Source organism: Chiloscyllium punctatum, chromosome 19 (assembly GCF_047496795.1).
Source record: "Chiloscyllium punctatum isolate Juve2018m chromosome 19, sChiPun1.3, whole genome shotgun sequence".
Lineage (NCBI taxonomy): Eukaryota > Metazoa > Chordata > Chondrichthyes > Orectolobiformes > Hemiscylliidae > Chiloscyllium > Chiloscyllium punctatum.
The window spans coordinates 68910720-68934218 of NC_092757.1; the positions used below are offsets into that span (position 1 = coordinate 68910720).

The window sequence follows — 23499 nt, forward strand, 5'->3', positions numbered from 1 at the left end:
TGAATTTTCATTTCATGTTTTTTATTTTTGTGCAAATCACAAGATACACTGCAGCAGCTCACCAAGGCTCTTACACTGCATCTTCTAAACAGTAAAGAGCTACCATCAAGGAGGACACAAGCCTGCAAGTTCTATTCCAAGTCATAGATCATGTCAAATTGGATTTATATCTCTGTTCCTTTCCAGTAACTAAGTCGAAATCCTAAAACTTGATCCCTAATAGCACAGTGGTGCACCATACCTCTAAGGCTGCAGCACTCAACAGGTATTCTTACCATCATCTTCTGAAGGGCTGTTAGGGATGGGCAATAAATGGTGGCTTTGCCAGCAATGCTTCCATCCCCAGAATAAAGAATGTGAACATCACAATTTTTATTTTTAAGTTTCAAAAACCAAAAAATATCCTGATCTGAACTCCCAAAAACCTTTAAAATATGATGAACAATGAACAACAAGAAGAATTTTTAGTTACTGACTAAAATAAAAGTAGAGTGTTGTAAGGTCATAAATCAGTCAGTTTGGAATCATAAAGACTTAGAAATTTGCCTATAAAAATATTTGTTTACTTTGACTTAAATTACTTAGATATTCCAATGAAAAAAAATAGTGTGAAGTGGATAGCTGTACTTACTTGGTCAGTCTTTGTGGAAGCATAGCTCTAAGAAACGTGGTTACAATTTCTGGTGTCTGATGTTTGCATGGCGTTTTGGACAAATACTTTAAAGTCTGTGAATGAAATATAATAAACAAGATAAATACCCTGTCCTCAACAGTGTGGAAGTCTTCAATAAAATTATTCATAATTTTGAACACCTCAAAAAGGTCACCTCTTAATCTTCTCTGTTCCAAAGTGAACAAGCTCAATTTCTTTACACTTTCCTTATACCCAAAATCTCTCATGTCTGGTATCATTCTAATTAATCATTTTTGCACGCTCTCCAGAGCATGAACATCCTTCCTTAAGTAAAATAAAAATGCTCAAAACTGAACCTAAACTCAAAATGTGATTGACCAATGATTTGGGTCAAAAGTCCTGGAATTTTCTCCCGGAGGGTATTGTTGGTTAACCTACATGTGGACTGCAGTGGTTTAAGAAGGCACCTCATCACCATGTTCTCAAGTGCAACTAGGGAAGGGTAATAAATACTGGCTAGCCAGCAACGTCCATGTTCCACGCATAAATAAAAACCTTTGTACAGGTATAGTATAGCAATATGTCTTTGCTTTTATGCCCGTCTATAAACCCAAGCATCCTAACAACTGTTTCAACTTGCAGGCCACCTTTGTGGAATTACTTACATGAATCAAGAGATCCCTCTGCTCCTGTACTCCCCTCAAAGTCATACCATTTAGCCTGTTCTGTCTCTCCAAGTTTTTTTTAAGATTAGATTTCCTACAATATGGAGACAGGCCCTTCGGCCCAATAAGTCCACTGAAGAGTACCCACCCAGTCCTATTTCCCTACATTTACCCCTGACTAACGTACCAAACACTATGGGCAATTTAGCGTGACCAATTCACCTAACCTGCACATTTTTGGATTGTGGGAGGAAACCCGGAGGAAACCCACGCAAACACGGGGAGAATGTGCAAACTCCGCACAGACAGTCACCCGAGGTGGGAATTGAACCCGGGTCCATGGTGCTGTGAGGCAGCAGTGCTAACCACTGAGCCATCATGCTGTGTAAATGCATGACCTTTCATTTGGCTGCATTGACATTCATTCATCATATGTCTGCTCATTTGGCCAACTTGTCAAGGTCCCTCTAAAGTCACTCAACATTTTACTCACAATTCACTATTCTCCCTAGCTTAGTACCACCTGCAAATTTAGAGATTTTAGCCTCATCAGCCATCTCCAAATAGTTTGTACAAATCTGAAAAAGCAAGAGGCCTAACACTGATCCAAGTGTTGAATCACCACTTTCAACTCATCTCTAGTCTGAGAAATGCCTATGTCTACCTACCATCTGTTTCTTATATTTTAACCAACTTCTAATCCATGCTGCCAAGGATCCACCAATCCCAAACATTTCTAATTTGCTAACAAATCTATTGTATCAAATGTTTTCTGAAAGTCCAAATATACAACATCCACAGCACTACCCTCATCCAATGCCTGTGTCACCTCAACAAAAGAGCTCAAATAAATTTGTCAGACATGACCTGCCCTTGACAAAGTCATGTTGACTGCCTAGCATCAACTTGTTTTTCTCTAAGTGCTTATTTATCTTATTCGGTATTGTGGTCTCCATTTTTCCCATTATTGGCAATGTGACAGGTCTGTAATTTTCTGGGTCATCCTTTGTCCCTTTCATAAACAATAGAGTCACGTGTGCAGTCCTCCAGTACTGATCCTGAATTCAGAAAGGCCTGGAAAATTTCAGTCAGAAACTCCGCAATTTACTCACCTACCACTCTCAGTAATCTAGGATGCATCGCGTCCAGGCATAGCAAGTTCTTCACTGGAGTGCTGCCACCCTTTTTAGCATCTCTTCTTTATCTATCACCATACTGTGATACCCACATTTTCAACTGGGCTGTTACCAAATTAGAAAATGGTGACAAAGATAGATGCAAAGTAGTCACTTAGTACCTCTACCGTTCCCTTGCTTCAGTGAGCAACTGACCCAGCTTATTCCTTCTGGACCCACTTTATCCATCATTAATCTTTACTATAAATACATTTGAAGAACATTTTGCTACTTGTTTTAGAGCAGCCTGGCATTCTTTCCTCATGCTTCCTCTTAGCCTTCCTTATTCCTGCCTTAGCCTCTCTCCTGTATTTGCAAACCGTTTCTGGATTTCTATTATTATTCTGGTTTGCGTCTAATGTCTCCTTTCTCTTCCTTAGTTTCTCATCAATATACTTAGCCATCCAGCATCCTCTAGCTTTAGATACCCTGTATTTATTTGTCATGGACATGTACCTAGCTTACATCCTATTCATCTCTTTTGAAAGTCCCCCTTTATCATCCACTGTTTATCTACCAAAATGCATTTCCAATCAACTTGCTCCCGTCCAACCTTAGACCTCTAAAATCTGCTCTTTTCCAATCTGTGATCTTAATCCTTTACTGATTTTTATCCCTTTCCAACTTAATATTGAACCTTATTACATTATAATTGCTACTTACCAAATGCCCCCTTACTCTGATGTTCTCCACTTGGCCTGTCTCATTTCCTGGGACTATAGCCAGCATAGCTTCATCCCTGGTAGGAGTGTAAATGTACTCTTACAGAAAGTACTCCTACACGTGACAGGAATTTCTCCCCTTCTATGCCCCACACCCTACCTACTATCCAATCTATCCTAGGATAATTGAAATCACCAGGTATTACAATTCAATTGCCTTGTAGGTTTCCATTATCTACCTACAATTGCTTTCTACTACTTCTGCCCCAGTATTTGTAGGTCTAAAATAAATATCCAACAAGGTCACTGCTCCCTTCCCATTTCTCACATCTAACCACATAGATTCTAATTCAGGTATTGCATCTTATTCAAGGGCTACAATACTATCTTTGATCACGACTGCTTCTTACCCACTTTGTTTATGCTCAAAAAAGGTTATAACCCAAGATGTTAAGTATTCAGTCATGTTCTGGCTTGAGCTAAAGTTTCTGCAGCTATGTCATATCGCCCAGAGCAATTTCTGCTTTCAGTTCCCCAGTTTTGTTCATTATACTCCATGCATTTACACACATATATTTAGCCCTTAGTTCTTTTTTGCCAACTTGAAGGCAACTATTTTTCTATTCATAGTCAACACTCAAGCCTTCTCTTACTTCCTTTTCACCATTTTGCAGCATCTCTTTTGTCTCTTCCAAAACTACACCCATTAGTCAACCCCCAACCACTCGCGCCATTTCTCTGACTAAAAGCTCTTGCATCAAAACATAGAAGGTGGAATGCACCAGAAGTTGGGATGTCAAAATTGCAGTAATAGATTAAAAGGAAGCAGAGGGTAATAATGGAAGGATGCTTGTTGGACTGGAGGCCTGTGACTAGTGGAGTGTCTCAGGTTTGGTGCTGGGCCCCTTGCTGTTTGTTAGCTATATCAATATTGATTTAGATGAGAATGTGCAAGGCATGATTGGTAAGATTGCAGATAACACTTAAACAGGAGAAATCATGGACAGTAAGTAAGGTTATCAGAAATTGCAGTAGGACCTTGATCAGCTGGGGAAGTGGGACGTCAAAATTGCAGCAATAGATTAAAAGGAGGCTGCAGAAGGATTTAAGAATGAGGACTGTTAATCGTACATGACTTACATTGTTGAGATACATGGGTGAATGGCTTTATTTAATGACACATCTCTGAGCCAGGAGGCCAGGTTCAAGTCCCACCTGCTCCAGAGATGTGTTTAGATTAGATTCCCTACAGTGTAGAAACAGGCCCTTCGGCCCAACAAGTCCACACCTACCCTCTGAAGAGTAACCCCCCCCCCCCCCCCCCGACTAATGCACCTAGTGCTATGGACAATTTAGCATGGCCAATTCACCTGACCTGCACATCTTTGGATTGAGGAAACAGGAGCAACCAGAGGAAACCCACACAAACACGGGGTGAATATGCAAACTCCACACAGACAGTTGCCCGAGGCTGGAATCGAACCTGGGACCCTGGTGCTGTGAGGCAGCAGCGCTAACCACCGTGTTGATTAAAAATATCTTTGAGAAAGTACCTAAAAGAGACTGAAAGGACCCTTGTGATGCAGTGCTACTCAGAAATAGCAGCTGATATGGTCCCACCTGCTCCAGACGTGATCATATCACATCAGAACAGGTTGATTAGAAATGTTGAATTGAGAAATGGTTGGGAAGGTGGTGGCATTGTGGTAATGTCACTATCAGAGGTTATTGTTCTGGCAGTTCACATGCATTCAACTCTCAGTAGCCAATGACATTTAATTTTTGTTCCTTTAAGGGACTGCCATCCATTTAATTTTTGTTCAATTCGGTTTCACTGTTTGGATTAATATATTGAAACAAAATGAAGAGGACTACTGGGTTACTAGGTTGTTTAGTACAAAGTAGATATATGAAATTCATTTTCTCTTCTTTCTTTAGGTGGATTAGGAAAGTCAGCATGTCTATAAAGGACCCTCACCAACTTTTATAGATACACCACAAAGTATTCTATTGAGGTGTATAACAGCCTGGTACAGCAACTACTCTGCCTAGGACAGCAAGAAACTAAGAAAGTTGTCAGCATGTCTATAAAGGACCCTCACCAACTTTTATAGATACACCACAAAGTATTCTATTGAGGTGTATAACAGCCTGGTACAGCAACTACTCTGCCTAGGACAGCAAGAAACTAAGAAAGTTGTGTGCACACCCAGATCTATTTGCATTAAACCCGATTTCCCATTTCTTGGCCCACTTCCCCAGCTGATCTAGGTCCTACTGCAGTTTCTGATAACCTAACTCACTGTCCATGATTTCTCCTATTTTAGTGTCATCTGCAAACCTCTCAATCATGCCTTGCACATTCTCATCTAAATCACTATTGATATAGATAACAAACAGCAAGGGGCCCAGCACCGACCCTGAGACACTCCACTAGTCACAGGCCTCCAAGCATCCTTCCATTATTACCCTCTGCTTCCTACCACCAAGTCAATTGTGTATCCATTTGCCAGCTCGCCCCTGGATTCCATGCAATCTAACCTTCCAGAACAGCCTAACATGTGGAACCTTATCGAAGGCCTTATGGAAATCCATATAGACTACGTCTACCACCCTCATTAACCTTCTTGGTCACTTCATCAAAGAACTCTAATGATTTGTGAGGTCTGATCTCCTCACACAAAGCCATGCTGACTTTTCCTAATCAAGCTTCTTCCCTGCCGTTATTAGACTGATGAATGGACCTCTCTAATTTCAAATAATGTTGACCTTGCTAATGTTGATCTTGTTTTGCACACCTCCTACACAGCTGTAATCTTGTATACCTCACTCTGTCTAAGCACCCTATGATCTATATGCCCTTGTTTGCTATGATTTTCCTGTACCTCTCACAAAACAAAGCTTTTCACTGTACTTAGGTACATGTGACTCCAATAAATCAAATTAAACAATAAATCAAATCAAATTTTCTGTGAATAAACCTATTAAATGAGAAAAGACCAGTATATTGTTCCAAACTTCATCAAGAGTATAGAAGTTGGGAGGTCAAGTTGTGACTGTAAAGGACATTGTTTAGGCCACTTTTGGAATATTACGTGCAATTCTGGTCTCCCTCCTATCGGAAAGAAGGAAAGATGTTGTGAAACTTGAAAGGGTTTAGAAAAGTTCTAAAAGCATGTTGCCAGCTAGGGGGAAGAGGCTGAATAGGCTGAGGGTATTTTTCCTGAAGCATCGGAGGCTGAGGGGTGACCTTATAGAGATTTATAAAATCATGAGGGACATGGATAGGGTAAACAGACAAGGTCTTTTCCCTGGGGTGAGGGGTCCAGAACTAGATGACATAGGTTTAGGATAAGAGGGGAAAGATATAAAAGGGACCTAAGGGGCAACTTTTTCAAGCAGTGGGTGGAGCATGTATAGAATGAGCTGCCAGAGGAAGTGGTACAATTACAACATTTATAAGGCATCTGGATGGGTACATGAATAAGAGGGGTTTAGAGGAACATGGGCCAAGCGCTGGCAAATGGGACTAGGTTAATTGAGGATATCTGGTTGGCATGGACGAGTTGGACTGAAGAGACTGTTTCCATGCTGTACCTCCCTATGACTCTATAACTGGCTTGGGATTCAAGGAACAAGGACAAAAATTCTGAATAGACAAACTGGTGGACAAAGAGCGAATGGAGATGAAGAATGATAGAAGGAATTGTGGAGCAGAATTTATCATAATATAGTAATTATAATATAATTAAGTGCCTAAGTTCTGGATGAGCTTGAAATGATGTGCATAGAATGCAGTTAGATAGGACTTGTTAAAGTTGCATTTAAAGAATTCAGTGTTCAGTTGACAGGAATGGATGAGCATTATGACTGCAGTGGATGAAATGGTATTCTTTAGCCAAACAACACAAGGACTAATATGGCTTTCCCAAACAAAAAGTGCTTCCATGTTGCATTAATCATAAATAACTATATGAGTAAGGCTTAGCTGGAACACATCCCAGAAAAGTGGTGGCTAGGGAGAGTGTGGATCTTGCAACTGCTCCTGAGACTGTAGGCTTACTTAAAGATTTATTATAGCTTTATTACAGTTATTATATTTAAAAGACATTTGGATAAGTATATGAATAGGAAAGGTTTGGAGGGATTTGGGCAAGGAGCAGGCAGGTCGGACTAGTTTAGTTTGGGATTGTGTTTGGTATGGACTGGTTGGACTGAAGGGTCTGTTTTTGTGCTGTATAACTACGACTATGACTCAATCAAAACTTCCATGAAAATTCCATGTGTTTTAATTTTGCTCATCTACCTTCTGTGGGGGGGTGGGGGCTTTATCAAAAGAATTCTGAAAATCAAAATTTACTAAATCCATAAACTTCCCTAGACCAATTTTGTTAGTATCATCCTTAAAAAATAAACTCCAAATTTATCGAACATAATTTTCCATTTGCAAATTCATGCTGACTATGGCCAGTCAGATTTGTTTTGTCCATGTGTCTATTTATCATGTCCTTTAGGATACAGAATATGCTAGAAGGGTCTGTAGTTCCCTTTGTTCCTTAAATAATGGAGGGATATTTCCAATCTGCAGAAATCATCCCAGAATCCATGGATCATAGACGATAAGATGTAGAAGCAGAATTAGGCCATTTGGTCCATCCAGCCTGCTCTGCCATTGATCATGGCTGATACATCTCTAAACCCCATTCTCTTACCCTCTCCACATAACCCTTGATTCCCTCACCAATCAAGAACCTACAATCTCTGTCTTAAAGACACTCAGTGCCTTGACTTCTGTAGCAGAGTTCCACAGAATCACTACCTCTGGCTGAAGAGGTTTCTCCTCATCTCAGTGATTTGGAATTTTAGAAGATGGTTACCCATGCATCTTCTATCTCTACATCAAACCCCTTCCAACACTTTGGATTGTAGACTATCAAATTTATGCCCCATTAATTTCTCTGATACAACCTTCTGACACATACTCATTTCCTTCACTTGCTTTGTCAGCCTTTGAGTTTTTGCACCTTGAAGAATTAGGTGGTTTGCAAAGGCCATGAATAGAGCACAGACCACCAGGGTTCTGATACCAAGACTGACTCTAATGCAACAAGGAGTGCATCAGGTTGCAAGCGATCTATTATGATAGGGGACTCTCTAGTCAGAGGCACAGAGAGTCATTTCTTCAGCCGACAGCGAGAAATCAGGATGGTATGCTGATTCCCTGGTGCCAGAATCAAGGATATCTCAGAAAGGGTGCAGAATATTCTCAAACAGGAAAGGACCAGCAGGAGATCTTGTATACATTAGAACTAACAACATAGGAAAAGAAAAGGATGAGATTCTGAGGACAGAATATAGGAAGTTAGGCAATAATTTAAAAAGATCCTCGAGCACAGTAATATCTGGACTATTCCTAGAGTCATGAGTTCGTGAGGGTAGGAATAGGAGGATAGAACAGATGAATGCATGGCTGAGGAACTGGTGCAGGGGAGAAGGATTCACATTTTCGGATCTTTGGAATCTCTTCTGGGGTAGAAGTGATCTGTATAGGAAGGACAGATTGGCAGAGAGATTTGCGAGATGTGCTCAGCAGAATTTAAACTAGTAAAGTAGAGATTGAGATCCAAGGAGATGGTGAGGAAAGAGAGGAGTCTGATACTGGCACAGTTGGGAAAGGAGCCAGTCAAACAGTGAGGGCAGGCAGGAACAAAGCAGAGAATAAAGTAAGACTGATAAATTGAACTGCCTTTATTTCAATGCAAGAGGTCTAACGGGTAAGGCAGATGAACTAAGGCCATGGTTGCAAACATGGGACTGAGTTATCATAGCAATTACAGAGATGTAGCTCAGAGGTATACAGGACTGGCAGCTTAATGTTCCAGGATATACATGTGATAGGAAAAATAGAATGTGGGGGCAAGAGAGGAGGAGGAGTGGTGTTTTTGATTAGGGATAGCATTACAGCTGTGCTAAGGGAGGATATTCCCGGGAATACGTCAAGGGAAGTTATTTAGGTGGAAATGAAAAATAAGAAAGGGATGATCACCATATTAGGATTGTATTAGAGATTTCCCCCCGCCGCTCCACCCCCACCCCCAATAGTCAGCGGGAAATTGAGAAACAAATTTGTAAGGAGATCTCAGTTAACTGTAAGAATAGTAGGGTGGTTATAGTTAAGGGGATTTCAACTTTCCAAACATAGACTGGGACTGCCATAGTATTAAGGGTTTAGATGGAGAGGAATTTGTTAAGTGTGTACAAGACAATTTTCCGATTCAGTATGAGGATGTACCTACTAGAGGTGAAAAACGTGACCTACTCTTGGGAAATAAGGCAGGGCAGGTGACTGAGGTATCAGTGGGAGGAGCACGTAGTGGCCAGTGATCACAATTCTATTAGTTTTAAAATTGTGATGGAAAAGGATAGACTGGATCTAAAAGTTGAAATTTTATATTGGAGGAAAGCCAATTTTGATGGTATTAGGCCAGAACTTTCAAAAGTTGATTGGGGCAGATGTTTGCAGGTAAAGGGATAGCTGAAAAATGGGAAGCCTTCAGAAATGAGGTAATGAGAGACTAGAGACAGTATGTTCCTGTTAGGGTGAAAGACAAAGCTGGTAGGTATAGGGAATGCTGGATGTTTAGAGAAATTGAGGGTTTAGTCAAGAATAAGGAGGAAGCACATGTCATGTGAAGGTCCTAAGGAATGTTGCTGAACAAAGAGACCTTGGAGTGCAGGTTCGTAGCTCCTTGAAAGTGCAGTTGCAGGTAGATAGGATAGTGAGGAAGGCATTTGGTATGCTTTCCTTTATTGGTCAGAGTATTGAGTACAGGAGTTAGGAGGTCATGTTGTGACTGTACAGGACATTGGTTAGGCCACTGTTGGAATATTGCGTGCAATTCTGGTCTCCTTCCTATCGGAAAGATGTTGTGAAGCTTGAAAGGGTTCAGAAAAGATTTACAAGGATGTTGCCAGGGTTGGAGAATCTGAATACAGGGAGAGGCTGAACAGGCTGGGGCTGTTTTCCCTGGAGCATCGGAGGCTGAGGGGTGACCTTATAGAGGTTTACAAAATTATGAGGGGCATGGATAGGATAAATAGACAAAGTCTTTTCCCTGGGGTCGGGTGTCCAGAACTAGAGGGCATAGGTTTAGGTTGAGAGGGGAAAGATATAAAAGAGACCTAACAGGCAACGTTTTCACGCAGAGGATGGTACCTGTATGGAATGAACTGCGAGAAGATATGGTGAAGGCTGGTACAATTGCAACATTTAAGAGGCATTTGGATGGGTATATGAATAGGAAGAGTTTGGAGGGATATGGGTTGGGTGCTGGCAGGTGGGACTAGATTGGGTTGGGATATCTGGTCGGCATGGACGGGTTGGACCAAAGGGTCTGTTTCCATGCTGTACATCTCTATGATTCTATGTGCAGACAGCAGAGATTCAGCGAATCCTTAATAGAGTATAAAGGCAGTAGGAGTATACTTAAGAGGGAAATCAGGAGGGTAAAAATGGGACATAACCCTACTTGCCAAAGTTATGTTAAGGAGAATCCAAAGAGATTTTATAAATGTATTTAAGGACAAAAGGGTAACTAGGGAGAGAATATGGACCTTTAAAGATCAGCAAGGCCACCTATGTTTGGAACTGCAGGAGATGGGGGAGATATTAAACAAGTATTTTGCATCAGTGTTTACTGTGGAGAAGGATGTAGAAGATATAGAACCTGTGGAAATAAACAGCGACATTTTGAAAAATGTCCATATTACAGTTGAGCGGGTGCTGGATGTCTTAAAATGCATAAAGGTGGTTAAATCCTTGGGACCTGATCTAGTGTACCCTAGAACTCCATGGGAAGCTAAGAAAGTGATTGCTGAGCCCCTTGCTGAGATATTTGTATCATTGATAGCCACAGGTGAGGTGCTAGAAGACTGGACGTTGGCTAACGTGGTGCTACTATTTAAGATGAAAGGGAAATGCCAAGGAACTACACACTGGTGAGCCTGACATTGGTAGTGGGCAAGTTGTTGGAGGGAATCCTAAGGGACAGAATTTACTTGTACTTGGAAAGGCAAGGACTGATTAGGGGATAGTCAATCTTGTTTTGTGCGTGGGAAGTCATGTCTCACAAACTTGATTGAGATTTTTGAAGAAGTGACAAAGAGGATTGATGAGGGCAGAGTGGTGGACGTGATCTATATGGAATTCAGTAAGGTATTTGACAAGGTTCCTCATACTAGACCGGTTAGCAAGGTTAGATCACATGGAATACTGGCAGAAGTAGCTATTTGGATACAGAACTGGTTTCATGTTAAAAGACAAGGGTGGTGGAGAAGGTTACTTTTCAGACAGGAGGCCTATGACCAATGGAGTGGTACAAGAATTGGTGTTGGGTCCACTGCTTTTTGTCATTTATATAAATGATTTGGATGTGAACATAGGAGGTGAAGGTATTAAGTCTGTAGATGACACTAAAATTGGAGGTGTAATGGAAAGCAAAGAAGGATACCTCAGTGTATAACAGGATCTTGATCAGATGGGCCAAGGAGTGACAGATGGAGTTTAATTTATAGAAATGTGAGGTACTGCATTTTGGAAAGGCAATTCAGAGCAGGACTTATACACTTAATGGTAAGGTCGTGGGGAATGTTGCTGAACAGAGAGACCTTGGAGTGCTGGTTCATAGCTCCTTGAAAGTGGAATCCCTTGGTAGATAGGATAGCGAAGATGACATTTGGTATGTCAAATTTTATTGGTGAGAACGCCGGAGATAGGAGTTGGGAGATAATATTGTGGTTATTGGTTAACACTGGTTAAGCCACGTTTGGAATACTGTGCGCGATTCTGGTCTCCCTGCTATACGAAGGATGTTGTGAAATTTGAAAGTGTTCAGAAAAGGTTGGAGGATTTGAGCTATAGGAAGAGGCTGAATAGATTAGATTAGATTACTTAGTGTGGAAACAGGCCCTTCGGCCCAATAAGTCCACACTGACCCGCCAAAGCGCAACCCACCCAGACCCATCCCCCTACAGTTACCCCTTCACCTAACACTACCGGCAATTTAGCATGGCCAATTCACCTAACCTGCACATTTTTGGACTGTGGGAGGAAACCGGAGCACCCGGAGGAAACCCATGCAGATACAGGGAGAATGTGCAAATTCCACACAGTCGTCTGAGGCGGGAATTGAACCCGGGTCTCTGGTGCTGCGATGCTAGGGATATTTTTCCTGAAGCACGGAGGTTGAGGGTTGACTTTATGCATGTTGATTAAATCATGAGGAGCATAGATAGGGTAAATAGACAATCTCTTTTCCCTGGGGTGGGAGAGTCCAAAACTAGAGGGCATAGTTTTTGGGTGAGAGGGGAAAGGACCTAGGGAGCAACTTTTTCACGCAGTGGGTGGTGTGTGAATGGAATGAGCTGCCAGAGGAAGTGGTGGAGACCGTTACAATTACAACATTTAAAAGGCATCTGGATGGGTATGTGAATAGGATGGGTTTTCAGGGACATGGGCCAAATGCTATCAAATGGGACTAGATTAATTGAGGATATCTGGTAGCAGGGACAAGTTAGACCGAAGGGTCTGTTTCCGTGTTGTACACCTCTATGTAATAAGTTCTTTAAAAGACTGTCCATTGTCCATGTAGAGTCTTTTGATGCATTTTTCCAATCCAGGTCTGCCAATTTATCCCTCATGCTTTCATAACTTCCAATTATATTTAACATTCTTCCTTCAGATTGAATACCTCACTTTTAAGCATAACGTAAAATTAGATCCTATTGCTACTCATTGTCCTCTCTGTGGGGATGTCTGGTTCATGGCAGTTTGCCTAGGGATCCAAATGAGAGAACAGAAGTAGAAATGATCCCATATCTAAAATATAATAAGACATTTAATTAGAGAAACCCCATGGCTCAACTTATTAAATTGAAGACCTAAAAATGCATAAAACACTGTATATTTACATCCTGAGATGTAGTTAGACGTTGGTCTTAACAGAAACAGCCCAAACAAATTACATTAGTGGGATCTCCCAAAAGTTTATAAAACAAATATTTCGTAGGCACCCCAAAATGCACAAGTGAGATTTTATAGTTAGAAAAATGTCATGCTTTATTTGAATAAAACAAAATTCGAGCAGAAATGCAGTAACAAAAATAAAAACAAAAAAATTCTGAAGTAGCAGTTAGCAGTCGAAAGGCACTGTGGTAAGTTACAAATAAACAATTCTGTTAAACAGCAGGTAATCAACACTTATGGAGATGATATCTAGATGATGGTATAAATTCATGCTGTTTGTCTGTTGCTTGGTGTAATTCTGTTCTTAACTGTCTTCAGATTCTAATTCTGTTTTACACGACCATGCCTTCTTAAACGGACTTGCAGAGCATACTTTCACACAACTTTAGTTGCCTACTATAAAGCAAACTACTCCTTTGCTGTACTTTATGGATATCACCTCCATGACTGCTGAGAGGATGTAGCAGAGAGTATTAGCTGTAAGGTTTCCTAGGCAACAAGCTGTTCAATTTGTGCAACACTGCTGCTGTCTATGCAATGCTGCTGAGAAACTCAAACTTCTCATCACTGACGCCCACAAAAGACTTCTGATTGAAAAAAAAAAAGGCAAAAGATAAGGATGAAGCCCCAAAAAGATACTGAAATGAAATCAAGCTTGTAAGACCCTCAAACAGTTTGCAGAAAGTTATTAGTTCATATAAAAATGCTACCAAATATTCAGAAACATTGCTCGAATCAATTTGATTTCAGAAAATCTGTCTGAGTGGTTAGATGGAATGCTAAGGCATATCCTAAAATTTCATACATTAGACCATAAGACAAATAATGCGGCATTTGAAATTGCAACAAAAACTCAAAGTGATATCCAAAAAATTGACAGTGTTTGAGTTATTTGATCAGAGTTAAAAAAACTATCAAGACCTCTTTGTAAGGCAAAGCAGAAAGAGGGTTTAAGCTAGGTATAGTTAGATGACAGATGTCAGAGTGTTTGCAGATGAGCTGCAAATGAGAGTGAGAATCATAGAATCCCTAGTGTGGAAGCAGGCCATTTGAATCATCGAGTCTACACCGGCCCTCCAAAGAACATCCCACCCAGACCCAACCCCTACTCTATCTCTGTAACCCTGCATATTCCATGGCTAATCCACCTAACCTACACACCCCTGGACTCTATGGCAACTTAGCATGGCCATCCACCGAACCAGCACAACTTTGAGAAGAAACTGGAGTACCCGGAGGAAACCCACGCGGATACTGGGACAGCATGCAAATTCCACACAGTTACCCGAGGGTGGAATTGAATCTGGATCCCTCGTGCTGAAGCAGCAGTGCTAACACTGAGCCACTGTGCTGTCTCAAGGATGGCACAAGCCAGGTGAGAATGACATCATGACAGCAGCAGTGGTAACGTGTTTTGGGCCCGTTTGATTGTACTACTTTTAGATCACAACAGTCACCTCATGCACTGAAACTATTTTGATTTCACAGGCATTTGGCCAACCACTCTGTCATTTAAGCCTTAATACAAGATTGATTTTAATTCAAAGGGATTCTCTTTTTCCTCCCCACCACGTGTCCCCTAGTTTCTACAGATGGAGCCACCCTCTTAAGCAATCTAAACTAGACAACCCTGGATGACAAGCTCCCAGACTCTTGCCTGGTGGCTGTACATCTCCCAGACCACACTAGCCCTAAACCTTGGACTGGCTATGACCCTTTCCCTGGACATCAGAGGCAGAGACTCCCTGACTAAGAACACCTCAACTAGATGCCTGACAGCCAGTTCCCTAGACTTGCTGCACCCAGGAAGGCAACATCCGGTGGGGATTTTATCAAAACCTTCTGAAGATCGAAATAATACATTCACTTGTTCCCCTTTATCGACTCTGCTAGTAATTTTCTCAAAAAAAAGAACAGGTTCCTCAAACCTGTTTACTACCTTGCAAACTGCAGCAACAGGACCTATTGAATTTGGGAAGAAGATCACCAAAGCATCCATATCTCTGTAGCTACCTCTTTCAAGATGCTGGAATGTATAATATCAGATCCTAGGGACTTAGCTGCTGTCAGTCCCATTAATTTCTCCAGTATAACTATCTCACTAATATAAGTACCTCATTCTTCTTCGTGCCTTGAATTGCTAATTCAGGGAAATTTCTTCTATTTTCCTCAGGGAGGACAAATACAAAGTAATCATTTAGCTTCACTACATTTCTCTATTCACTTTCATAAATGCTCCTGCCTCTGCTTGCAAGGAGCCCACACATTTCCTTTTTGCATAGCACGGAAGATTTTACAGTTTGTATTATTCTTTTGCTATTTCACATTCATATTTTATTCTCCTTTTATCAGTTTCTTGATCCTTTTTTTTCTAAAATCCATCTAATCCTTTGTTACACTAATATTTCTAAATAACTGGAGAGACTATAAAGACTACATAGACATCTTTAACTACCCATTGCCCATGCACCATCATATCTTTTTAATTATTTCCCAATCCACTTCAGCCAATTTGCTCCCCATATCTTCATAATTTCTTTTGTTCAAAGTAAGCACCCTGGCTTCAGACTGAATTACCACACTTTAAAACATAACATAAAATTCTATCATAATATGGTTACTCGTCAGTAAAGGTTATTTTACAGCAAGATTACTAATTACCATTTCTCCACGACATAGCACAAGACCTTAAAATGTCTGTTCTCTAGTCAGTTCTTCAACATTCTGCTCTAGAAAACCAACTGCAACACATTCCAGAAACTCATTCTCCACAGCATTAGCCCTCATAAAATTTATTCAGTCTGCACGTAGTTTGAAGTTAACATGATTACTGTACTATTTACACTACATGCCTTTCTAATTACCTGATTTAATATCAGGCCCAACACTACCACTACTGTTTGGTACGAGTTGTTTACAGTCCAAAGTTTGCTAACCTTTGCTGCTTCTTAGCTCCACCCGAAAAGAACTCACATTTCTTTATTCCAAACAGAGATCCCTCTTTACGAATGAACTGATACTGTATGTTATTGTGTTCTCTTTTGTTCATCTGTCCTTTGTTCCCATTCCATTTTGACTCCCATACTTTCTCATCTATCCTTACCTCGCCTTAGACAACGGAACTTTTTCTGCCCTGCATTATGGTAAACACCCCTCAGCTCTGACCTAAATACAGTCTTCTGCTTGTCCTAAAGATGGTGTTTAATTTTGACTCCATCTGTGCAACACCTTCTACACAGAAACGATAGATCGAGATGACTTATGATAATCATGGAGAAAAAGAAACAACAAACATTCCTTTCAAAATTTTCCAGTAATTTTGGTTTGTTTTCTTTGTAGCAAAATATGTGGAACTATGTGTCTGTTTCTAAAGAACCATGATTCATATGGGAACAATGAGCTAATTACTACAATGTATATTATCAAAATTTCATGTCCCACCATGGAAGTTACACATGTTCATCATGATAAACTGAAGGGCTTTCCTGTAGATGACAAAAGGTTGGGTGAAGAGAATGCAAATCTTGGCAACACACAAATGTTGTATTCTACCTACCTCATACATTATTGTGTTAAGATTTTGCTGACCAGCACTATGCTTCTTATTTCCACTTTCTTTCCGTTGCTCTTTAAGATCAGTTAGAAGCTTAAAGACCTAAAAGGAATAACAAAAGGATGAAAAATTGCCAATAGGACTTTCAGCTAAGATTTCAATGTAATAGATAGGGATGATCCAGCAATCCCATTATTCCACCAGGTCAGCTACATCCACATGGTATGCAAACTTGCAACAGGTTTATAATTGTACAGTTACAATGCTCCACCTGACACTCCTTCCATGTAAACATTGTACACTTACAGATACAATAAATAAAGACAGTTTGAATTAATTTATGGGCGGCACGGTGGCTCAATGGTTAGCACTTCTGCGTCACAGCACCAGGGACCCGGGTTCAATTCCCATCTTGGGCAACTGGCTGTGTGGAGTTTGCACATTCTCCCTGTGTCTGCATGGGATTCCTCGGGGTGCTCCGGTTTCCTCCCACAATCCAAAGATGTGCAGGTCAGGTGAGTTGGCAATGCTAAATTGCCTGTAGTGTTAGGTGCCTTAGTCAGATGTAAATGTAGGGGAATGGTTCTGGATGGGTTGCTCTTTGGAGGGTCGGTGTGGACTTGTTGGGCCGAAGGGCCTGTTTCCACACTGTATGGAATCTAATCTAATCAAAATATATTGGCACTTTGGCTCTAAACAAATATAGAAAATATAGAGAAGCAAAGAAAATAAAATGATAAACTTTTTATTATTTGAATGAACAAATTCTCATACTTCAATTTACCACACAAAGCACAAATGTTCTGCAGAGAAAAAGCAAATAATGCAGCAAAATTCACATCAAAATAGCACTTAAATTTCTTTCAGTGTATGGGCATTGGTAGATCAGGCAACATTCATTGCCAATCTCTAACTGACCTCGACAAGATGGTGGTAATCTGCCTTCTTAAACCACTGCAGTCCCTGAATGTGGGAACACCTAGTGTTGTTAGGATTGGAGTTCCAGTACTTTTACCCAGAAATAGTGAGGAACAGCAATATTATTCTAAGTAAGGAAGGTGTGTGACTTGAGGGGAATTTGCAGGTGGTGGTACTGTCATGAGGTTGCAGCTTTGGAAGGACTGTGGGAGTTTTTTTGGAACAGGAATCATATTGGAGTGAAAATATTAACTCTATTTCTCTCTCAAGAGACAGTACCAGACCTGAAATTTTCCTGTTCTATTTTTATTTCACAGCTTCTTTTTCAATCATTAAAACGTGCACAAAGTTAGAAACTTTACCTCATAATTACTCAGCATTGCAGCATTTGCATCTTTTCTGAAAGAGAAAATGAAAGGATCAAGTTTTGCTTTGAAAAAACATTACAGAAATAAAAGAGACAAGTAATAGAGTACAGAATATATAGTACTGCTTTTGAAAACTTCAAATTGCTGTAACTCAGTAGTTAGTGAACACACAGAAACATCGATAACTGTCCTTAATTAGCAACAAGTCACTTTGACAGGATTTCCGACCACAAGGTAAAATTCCCATGGCCTGGATTTGGTTGTCAGTGATAAAGTGTGATCTTTGCAGTTTGGTTTGCCCTGTTCCTAACATTTGTTCTAGTGCCAAGTCAGGAGGATCTCCAGCAGTTCAGCAAGAATGATGCTATGAAGCAGAGTAAGTGCTCAATTACATTGAAGTATCTCACAGACAGTTACAAAGTAAAATGCTGGTTAAACTGATTGTCCTTTACTTTATACATTTTTTTTCCCAAGACAGCAAAATGAAGATTGGGTACAGATTAGAAGCTGAAATATAAAACCAATTTTAAAAGAAATTTAAATGTTGGAAGTTCAGAAAATGTTAACATAACACGAATCCGAGTTTTCAAAACCTAGAGATGTTTGTCAGCAATGGTTTGACCTGGTACATAATTCAAATCCCAGTTACATTTATTAACATGGCAGTTTCTTTAGCGGAAAGAGGGAGGTGCTCATAACATCAATGATTGCATTCTGTGAGGAACTCAACAGTGCAGCCATGCAATCACTGACAGCTTTGAACTTCTGTGCATCACTGAATGGTTTACACTCTGCACAGAGGTTAAAGTTTAGTTAATATCCAAGCATACACTTTTTTCAAATCAGTTTGATTTCAACTTGCACCTCACAAAACTCCCACCCCATGCATTACTTGTTCTCCATATAATGGTTATTTTAAATCAACCTGTTCAGATGTGTTATGACCCATTGTCCAGGGCAGGTGGGATATGAAGTCAGGCTTCCTGGCCCAGATATCAGGACATTACCACTGTGCCACAAGAGTTCATTCTATTCCCCATATATACAGCCAGTCAAGTTCTTAACTAATTATCCCTAAATTGACAAAGTACCTGTTCCCTAGTTCCATTTGGTTTCAGGAATACCTACCAGACCCGATTAGATGACAACATGAACTCCAGAAACTAATGTCAGTTTCAGAGGAATAATGAAGCTAAACTCAGACAAGTTTGCATCACTACCATAAAGTCCACATTAATATCTCTGTTTTACTTTACAGTCAGATATATAATTTTACTGCATGCTAAATAACTTTATTACTAGGTCAAGAACTCACATAATTTGAAGGTATGTTTTTATTACAGTGCTCTGTGGGAATGTTTCTGGCAGTTTCAAATTCCTTATTGTGAGCTAATTTATGTCTTGTCTGATAAGGGAAGATGAATTAAATAGTATAGTAGATAAAGTATACTTGTACAATGCCATGATTGTTATGAGTTGTTGTGAATAAAATTAATGTTGGCTAAAAATAATATTTACACTATTTTCATTTCTTTAAGGGAAATTATACAGAATTCAAATGAAATTAAGGCAGTGTTTGGTGATGGCACAACTGTTGTGTAGTTGCAAAGACTATCTATGTCATTGCAAATGAGGTCCCAGGCAGCTAGCTGCAGACCATTTCCTTTGTGTTTCACAGATGCTGTAAGTGCAAGAAAGGGGCAGTAGCTGAGGAGCAAGAAGCTCAAGGGAGAGGCAGCAAGAGCATGGGCAGGAGTAGCAAGTGGGTTGTGAACACAAAAAGCACAAAGCTTGAGGGGAACTAACTTGGGGGCTAGTGTGGACTTGGAAATAAATGACAAGTGGGAGCAGTGAGCAGTACACACAGAGTGTGACAGCATGTGTTTGACCTAGGAGCATATACTGGATTAGTGGTGCTGGAAGAGCACAGCAGTTCAGGCAGCATCCAAGGAGCTCCGAAATCGATGTTTCGGGAAAAAGCCCTTCATCAGGAATAAAGGCAGTGAGCCTGAAGCGTGTAGGAATAAGCTAGAGGAGGGTGGGGGTGGGGAGAAAGTAGCATAGAGTACAATGGGTGAGTGGGGGAGGGGATGAAGGTGACAGGTCAGGGAGGAGAGGGTGGCGTGGATAGGTGCAAAAGAAGATAGGCAGGTAGGACAAGTCCGGACAAGTCATGGGGACAGTGCTGAGCTGGAAGTTTAGAACTAGGGTGAGGTGGGGGAAGGGGAAATGAGGAAACTGTTGAAGTCCACATTGATGCCCTGGGGTTGAAGTGTTCCGAGGCGGAAGATGAGGCGTTCTTCCTCCAGGCGTCTGGTGGTGAGGGAGCGGCGGTGAAGGAGGCCCAGGACCTCCTCCGCCTCGGAACACTTCCAGGGCATCAATGTGGACTTCAACAGTTTCCTCATTTCTCCTTCCCCCACCTCACCCTAATTCTAAACTTCCAGCTCAGCACTGTCCCAATGACTTGGCCGGACTTATCCTACCTGCCTGTCTCCTTTTCCACCTATCCACTCCACCCTCTCCTCCCTGACCTATCACCATCATCCCCTCCCCCACTCACCCATTGTACTCTATGCTACTTTCTCCCCACCCCCACCCTCCTCTAGCTTATCTCTCCACGCTTCAGGCTCACTGCCTTTATTCTGATGAAGGGCTTTTGCCTGAAACGTCGATTTCGAAGCTCCTTGGATGCTGCCTGAACTGCTGTGCTTTTCCAGCACCACGAATCCAGAATCTAGTTTCCAGCATCCGCAATCATTGTTTTTACCTAGTAGCAGACAGGGCAGCACCAGTGCAATGAGTACTGCCACTAGTAATGACATCAACTATGAGGGAATCTGCATGTGTCAGTGTAGTTGGTAGGTGCTGAGTATACATGGACAACTATTCTTGTTCAGGAGCAACAGTGTAAAATTAACTTCATTTGAAAATCAGATGAACTTGCAAATTAAAACATAACACAATTGTAGAGACTTTACGAATAAAGGAAATGAGGTAAAGCAAAATAGAAATTGTGGCCTATATTAAAATATGTTTGTTTTATATACTTATCCACAACGTGCAGATTAACATTATTATATGGATTAATTTGCTATAGACATGTTAGAATAAACATATATTGAAAATATTTCTCAAATTCTATACGCATGCAAGCACCACCTTGTGTTCTAATACAAGGTGAGTCATCGAGTGCATGGGGCTGAATTTTACTAAAGATTTTAGCTTCTCAATGATGGCTACCTGCTAATTTATTGACCCTACCAACCTTGCCTCCATTCCTACTGAAGAATAATAAAGTTCTAGCCACCGTAATGGATTGGTTTTCGAAAGCAGGCATGCTATTTGGAGCATGTGATTTGATTTGCAACAGGGTGTATCTTTGAGAAGGACTAAATAAATTTGAGGAAAGACATTCTGGCTATTGAGGGAGTGCAGCGTAGGTTCACGAGGTCAATTCCTGGAATGGCAGGATTACCTTACACTGAAAGACTGAAGTGACTGGGCTTGTATACCCTTAAGTTTAGAAGACGGAGAGGGGATCTGATTGAGACATATAAGATTATGAAAGGATTGGACACTCTGGCAGCAGGGAACATGTTTCCACTGATGGGTGAGTGCCGAACCAGAGGACACAGCTTAAAAATACGGGGTAGACCATTTAGGACAGAGATGAGGAAAAACTTCTTCACCCAGAGAGTGGTGGCTGTGTGGAATGCTCTGCCCCAGAGGGCAGTGGAGGCCCAGTCTCTGGATTCATTTAAGAAAGAGTTGGATAGAGCTCTCAAGGATTGTGGAATCAAGGGTTATGGAGATAAGGCAGGAAGAGGATACTGATTAGGAATGATTAGCCATGATCATATTGAATGGCGGTGCAGACTCGAAGGGCAGAATGGCCTACTCCTGCACCTATTGTCTATTGTCTATTAACTGAGGGGTCCTCTTGTAGTGCAGTGGTAGCGGCCCTACCCTGGACCAGGAAGCCAGGGTCAAAATCCCACCGGCTCCCAATGTATGTAATAACATTTCTGAACAGGTTGATAAGAAAAAAAGGTCAAATTAAAAGAAAAACACTAGCTGTTCCCTACTTCTCACTCATCTTTTTGGTTTGTACTGCCCTTATTGAGATTTGTTTGTAAATTATTCAACTGGAAACATGGGCATTTACTAATGGTGGTTAATAGACAAAAAAATATTATGGGTGATTTGATGATGGAAAAGAAACCCACTCAGTTGCGTGGAAGTGCACTTGTGGATATGAAAAACAGAAAACTATGCTAGCTGGAGTGCTCTTGTGGTGCAGTGGTATCATCCCTATGTCTGAGCCAGGAGGCCTGGGTTCATGTCCCATCTGCTCCAGAAGTGTCAACTCACGCTGACTTAAAATCATAAGTAAACCACTAACTCAGCAAAGAAGTGAAAATAAACGGGACCGTGGAAAATTTGTTGATAGTGAATAATAAGGAAGGAATTTCATGGAAGCACAGGTAAGAAGTTAGGATTTGTAGAATTTGATGGTCAGTCAAAAGTACTGCTCAGAGGAGATATAATTGATTATTAAATTAGATAAAAGTAAAATATATGTTAAAAGGGAAGAACCTCTTTGAAGTTTGGGAGAAGGGAATATCGGGTATTGAAAAACTAACAAGCATGGAAGAAGAGTTGAGCTACAGTGAGTATATGAATGTGGAAAGAAGAAATAACTTAAAATTTATTCATGAGATATGGGCATTGCTGACTGGGCCAACGTTTATTGCCCAGTCCCACTTGTCTTTTGGAAGGGACAAGTGAGCTGTTTGCTTGGACTACTGCAGTTTATTTGTTATGGGTACATCCAAAATGGCATAAGTGTGGAAGTTCAAGAATCTCAGTTGTTACTGTGCAGAAGGAGCCCATTCAGCCCATTGTGTCTGCACCAGTTTCATTCCCTACTGCCAATCTCCTGACTTTTCCTCATATCCCCCACACCATTTCAATCTAAATAATTATCCAATTATGCCCTCTTGAATGCCTCAATTGAACCTGCCTTCACCATATTTCAAACAGTGACTACTCACATGTGCTTATTTTGCACATACTTTAAATCTATGTTCTCTCATTCATTTTTCTTTGATGAGCAGGAACAACTTCACCCTATCTACTCTATCCAGCCCTCTCATGACTTTTAAAACCTTTAACAAATCTCCCCTCAGCCATCCTCTCTGAGAACAAACTCAACTGTTTCAATCTATACTCATAGTTCCATGATTTTGACATAGCAACAGTGAAGGAATGATCATATATCTCCAAGTCACGATGATGAGTGGCTTGAAAGGCAACTTGAACGTAGTGATGTTCCCATATATCTGCTGCCTTATCCTTCTGGATAGTAGTGATTGTTGATTTGGAAGATACTGACTAAGGAGCTTAGGTGAATTTCTACAGTGCCTCTTGCACCTGCTACCAAGCGTTGATAGTGGAGGGAGTGAATTCTGGTGGAAGTGGTGCCAAATTAGGTGGG

General features: G+C 40.8%; 1 protein-coding gene across 1 annotated transcript in view; it reads right to left on the bottom strand.

Annotated features, from left to right (window-relative positions):
- Positions 1-23499, bottom strand: part of crcp (calcitonin gene-related peptide-receptor component protein) — a 105485-nt gene that overhangs the window by 68635 nt on the left and 13351 nt on the right. The window contains exons 2-4 of the mRNA XM_072589624.1: positions 17994-18030; positions 16717-16815; positions 632-726 (exon numbers count right to left, since the gene is read on the bottom strand). Of these exons, the coding sequence (XP_072445725.1) occupies positions 632-726; positions 16717-16815; positions 17994-18030 (231 nt within the window). The remainder of the gene's footprint in view (positions 1-631; positions 727-16716; positions 16816-17993; positions 18031-23499) is intronic.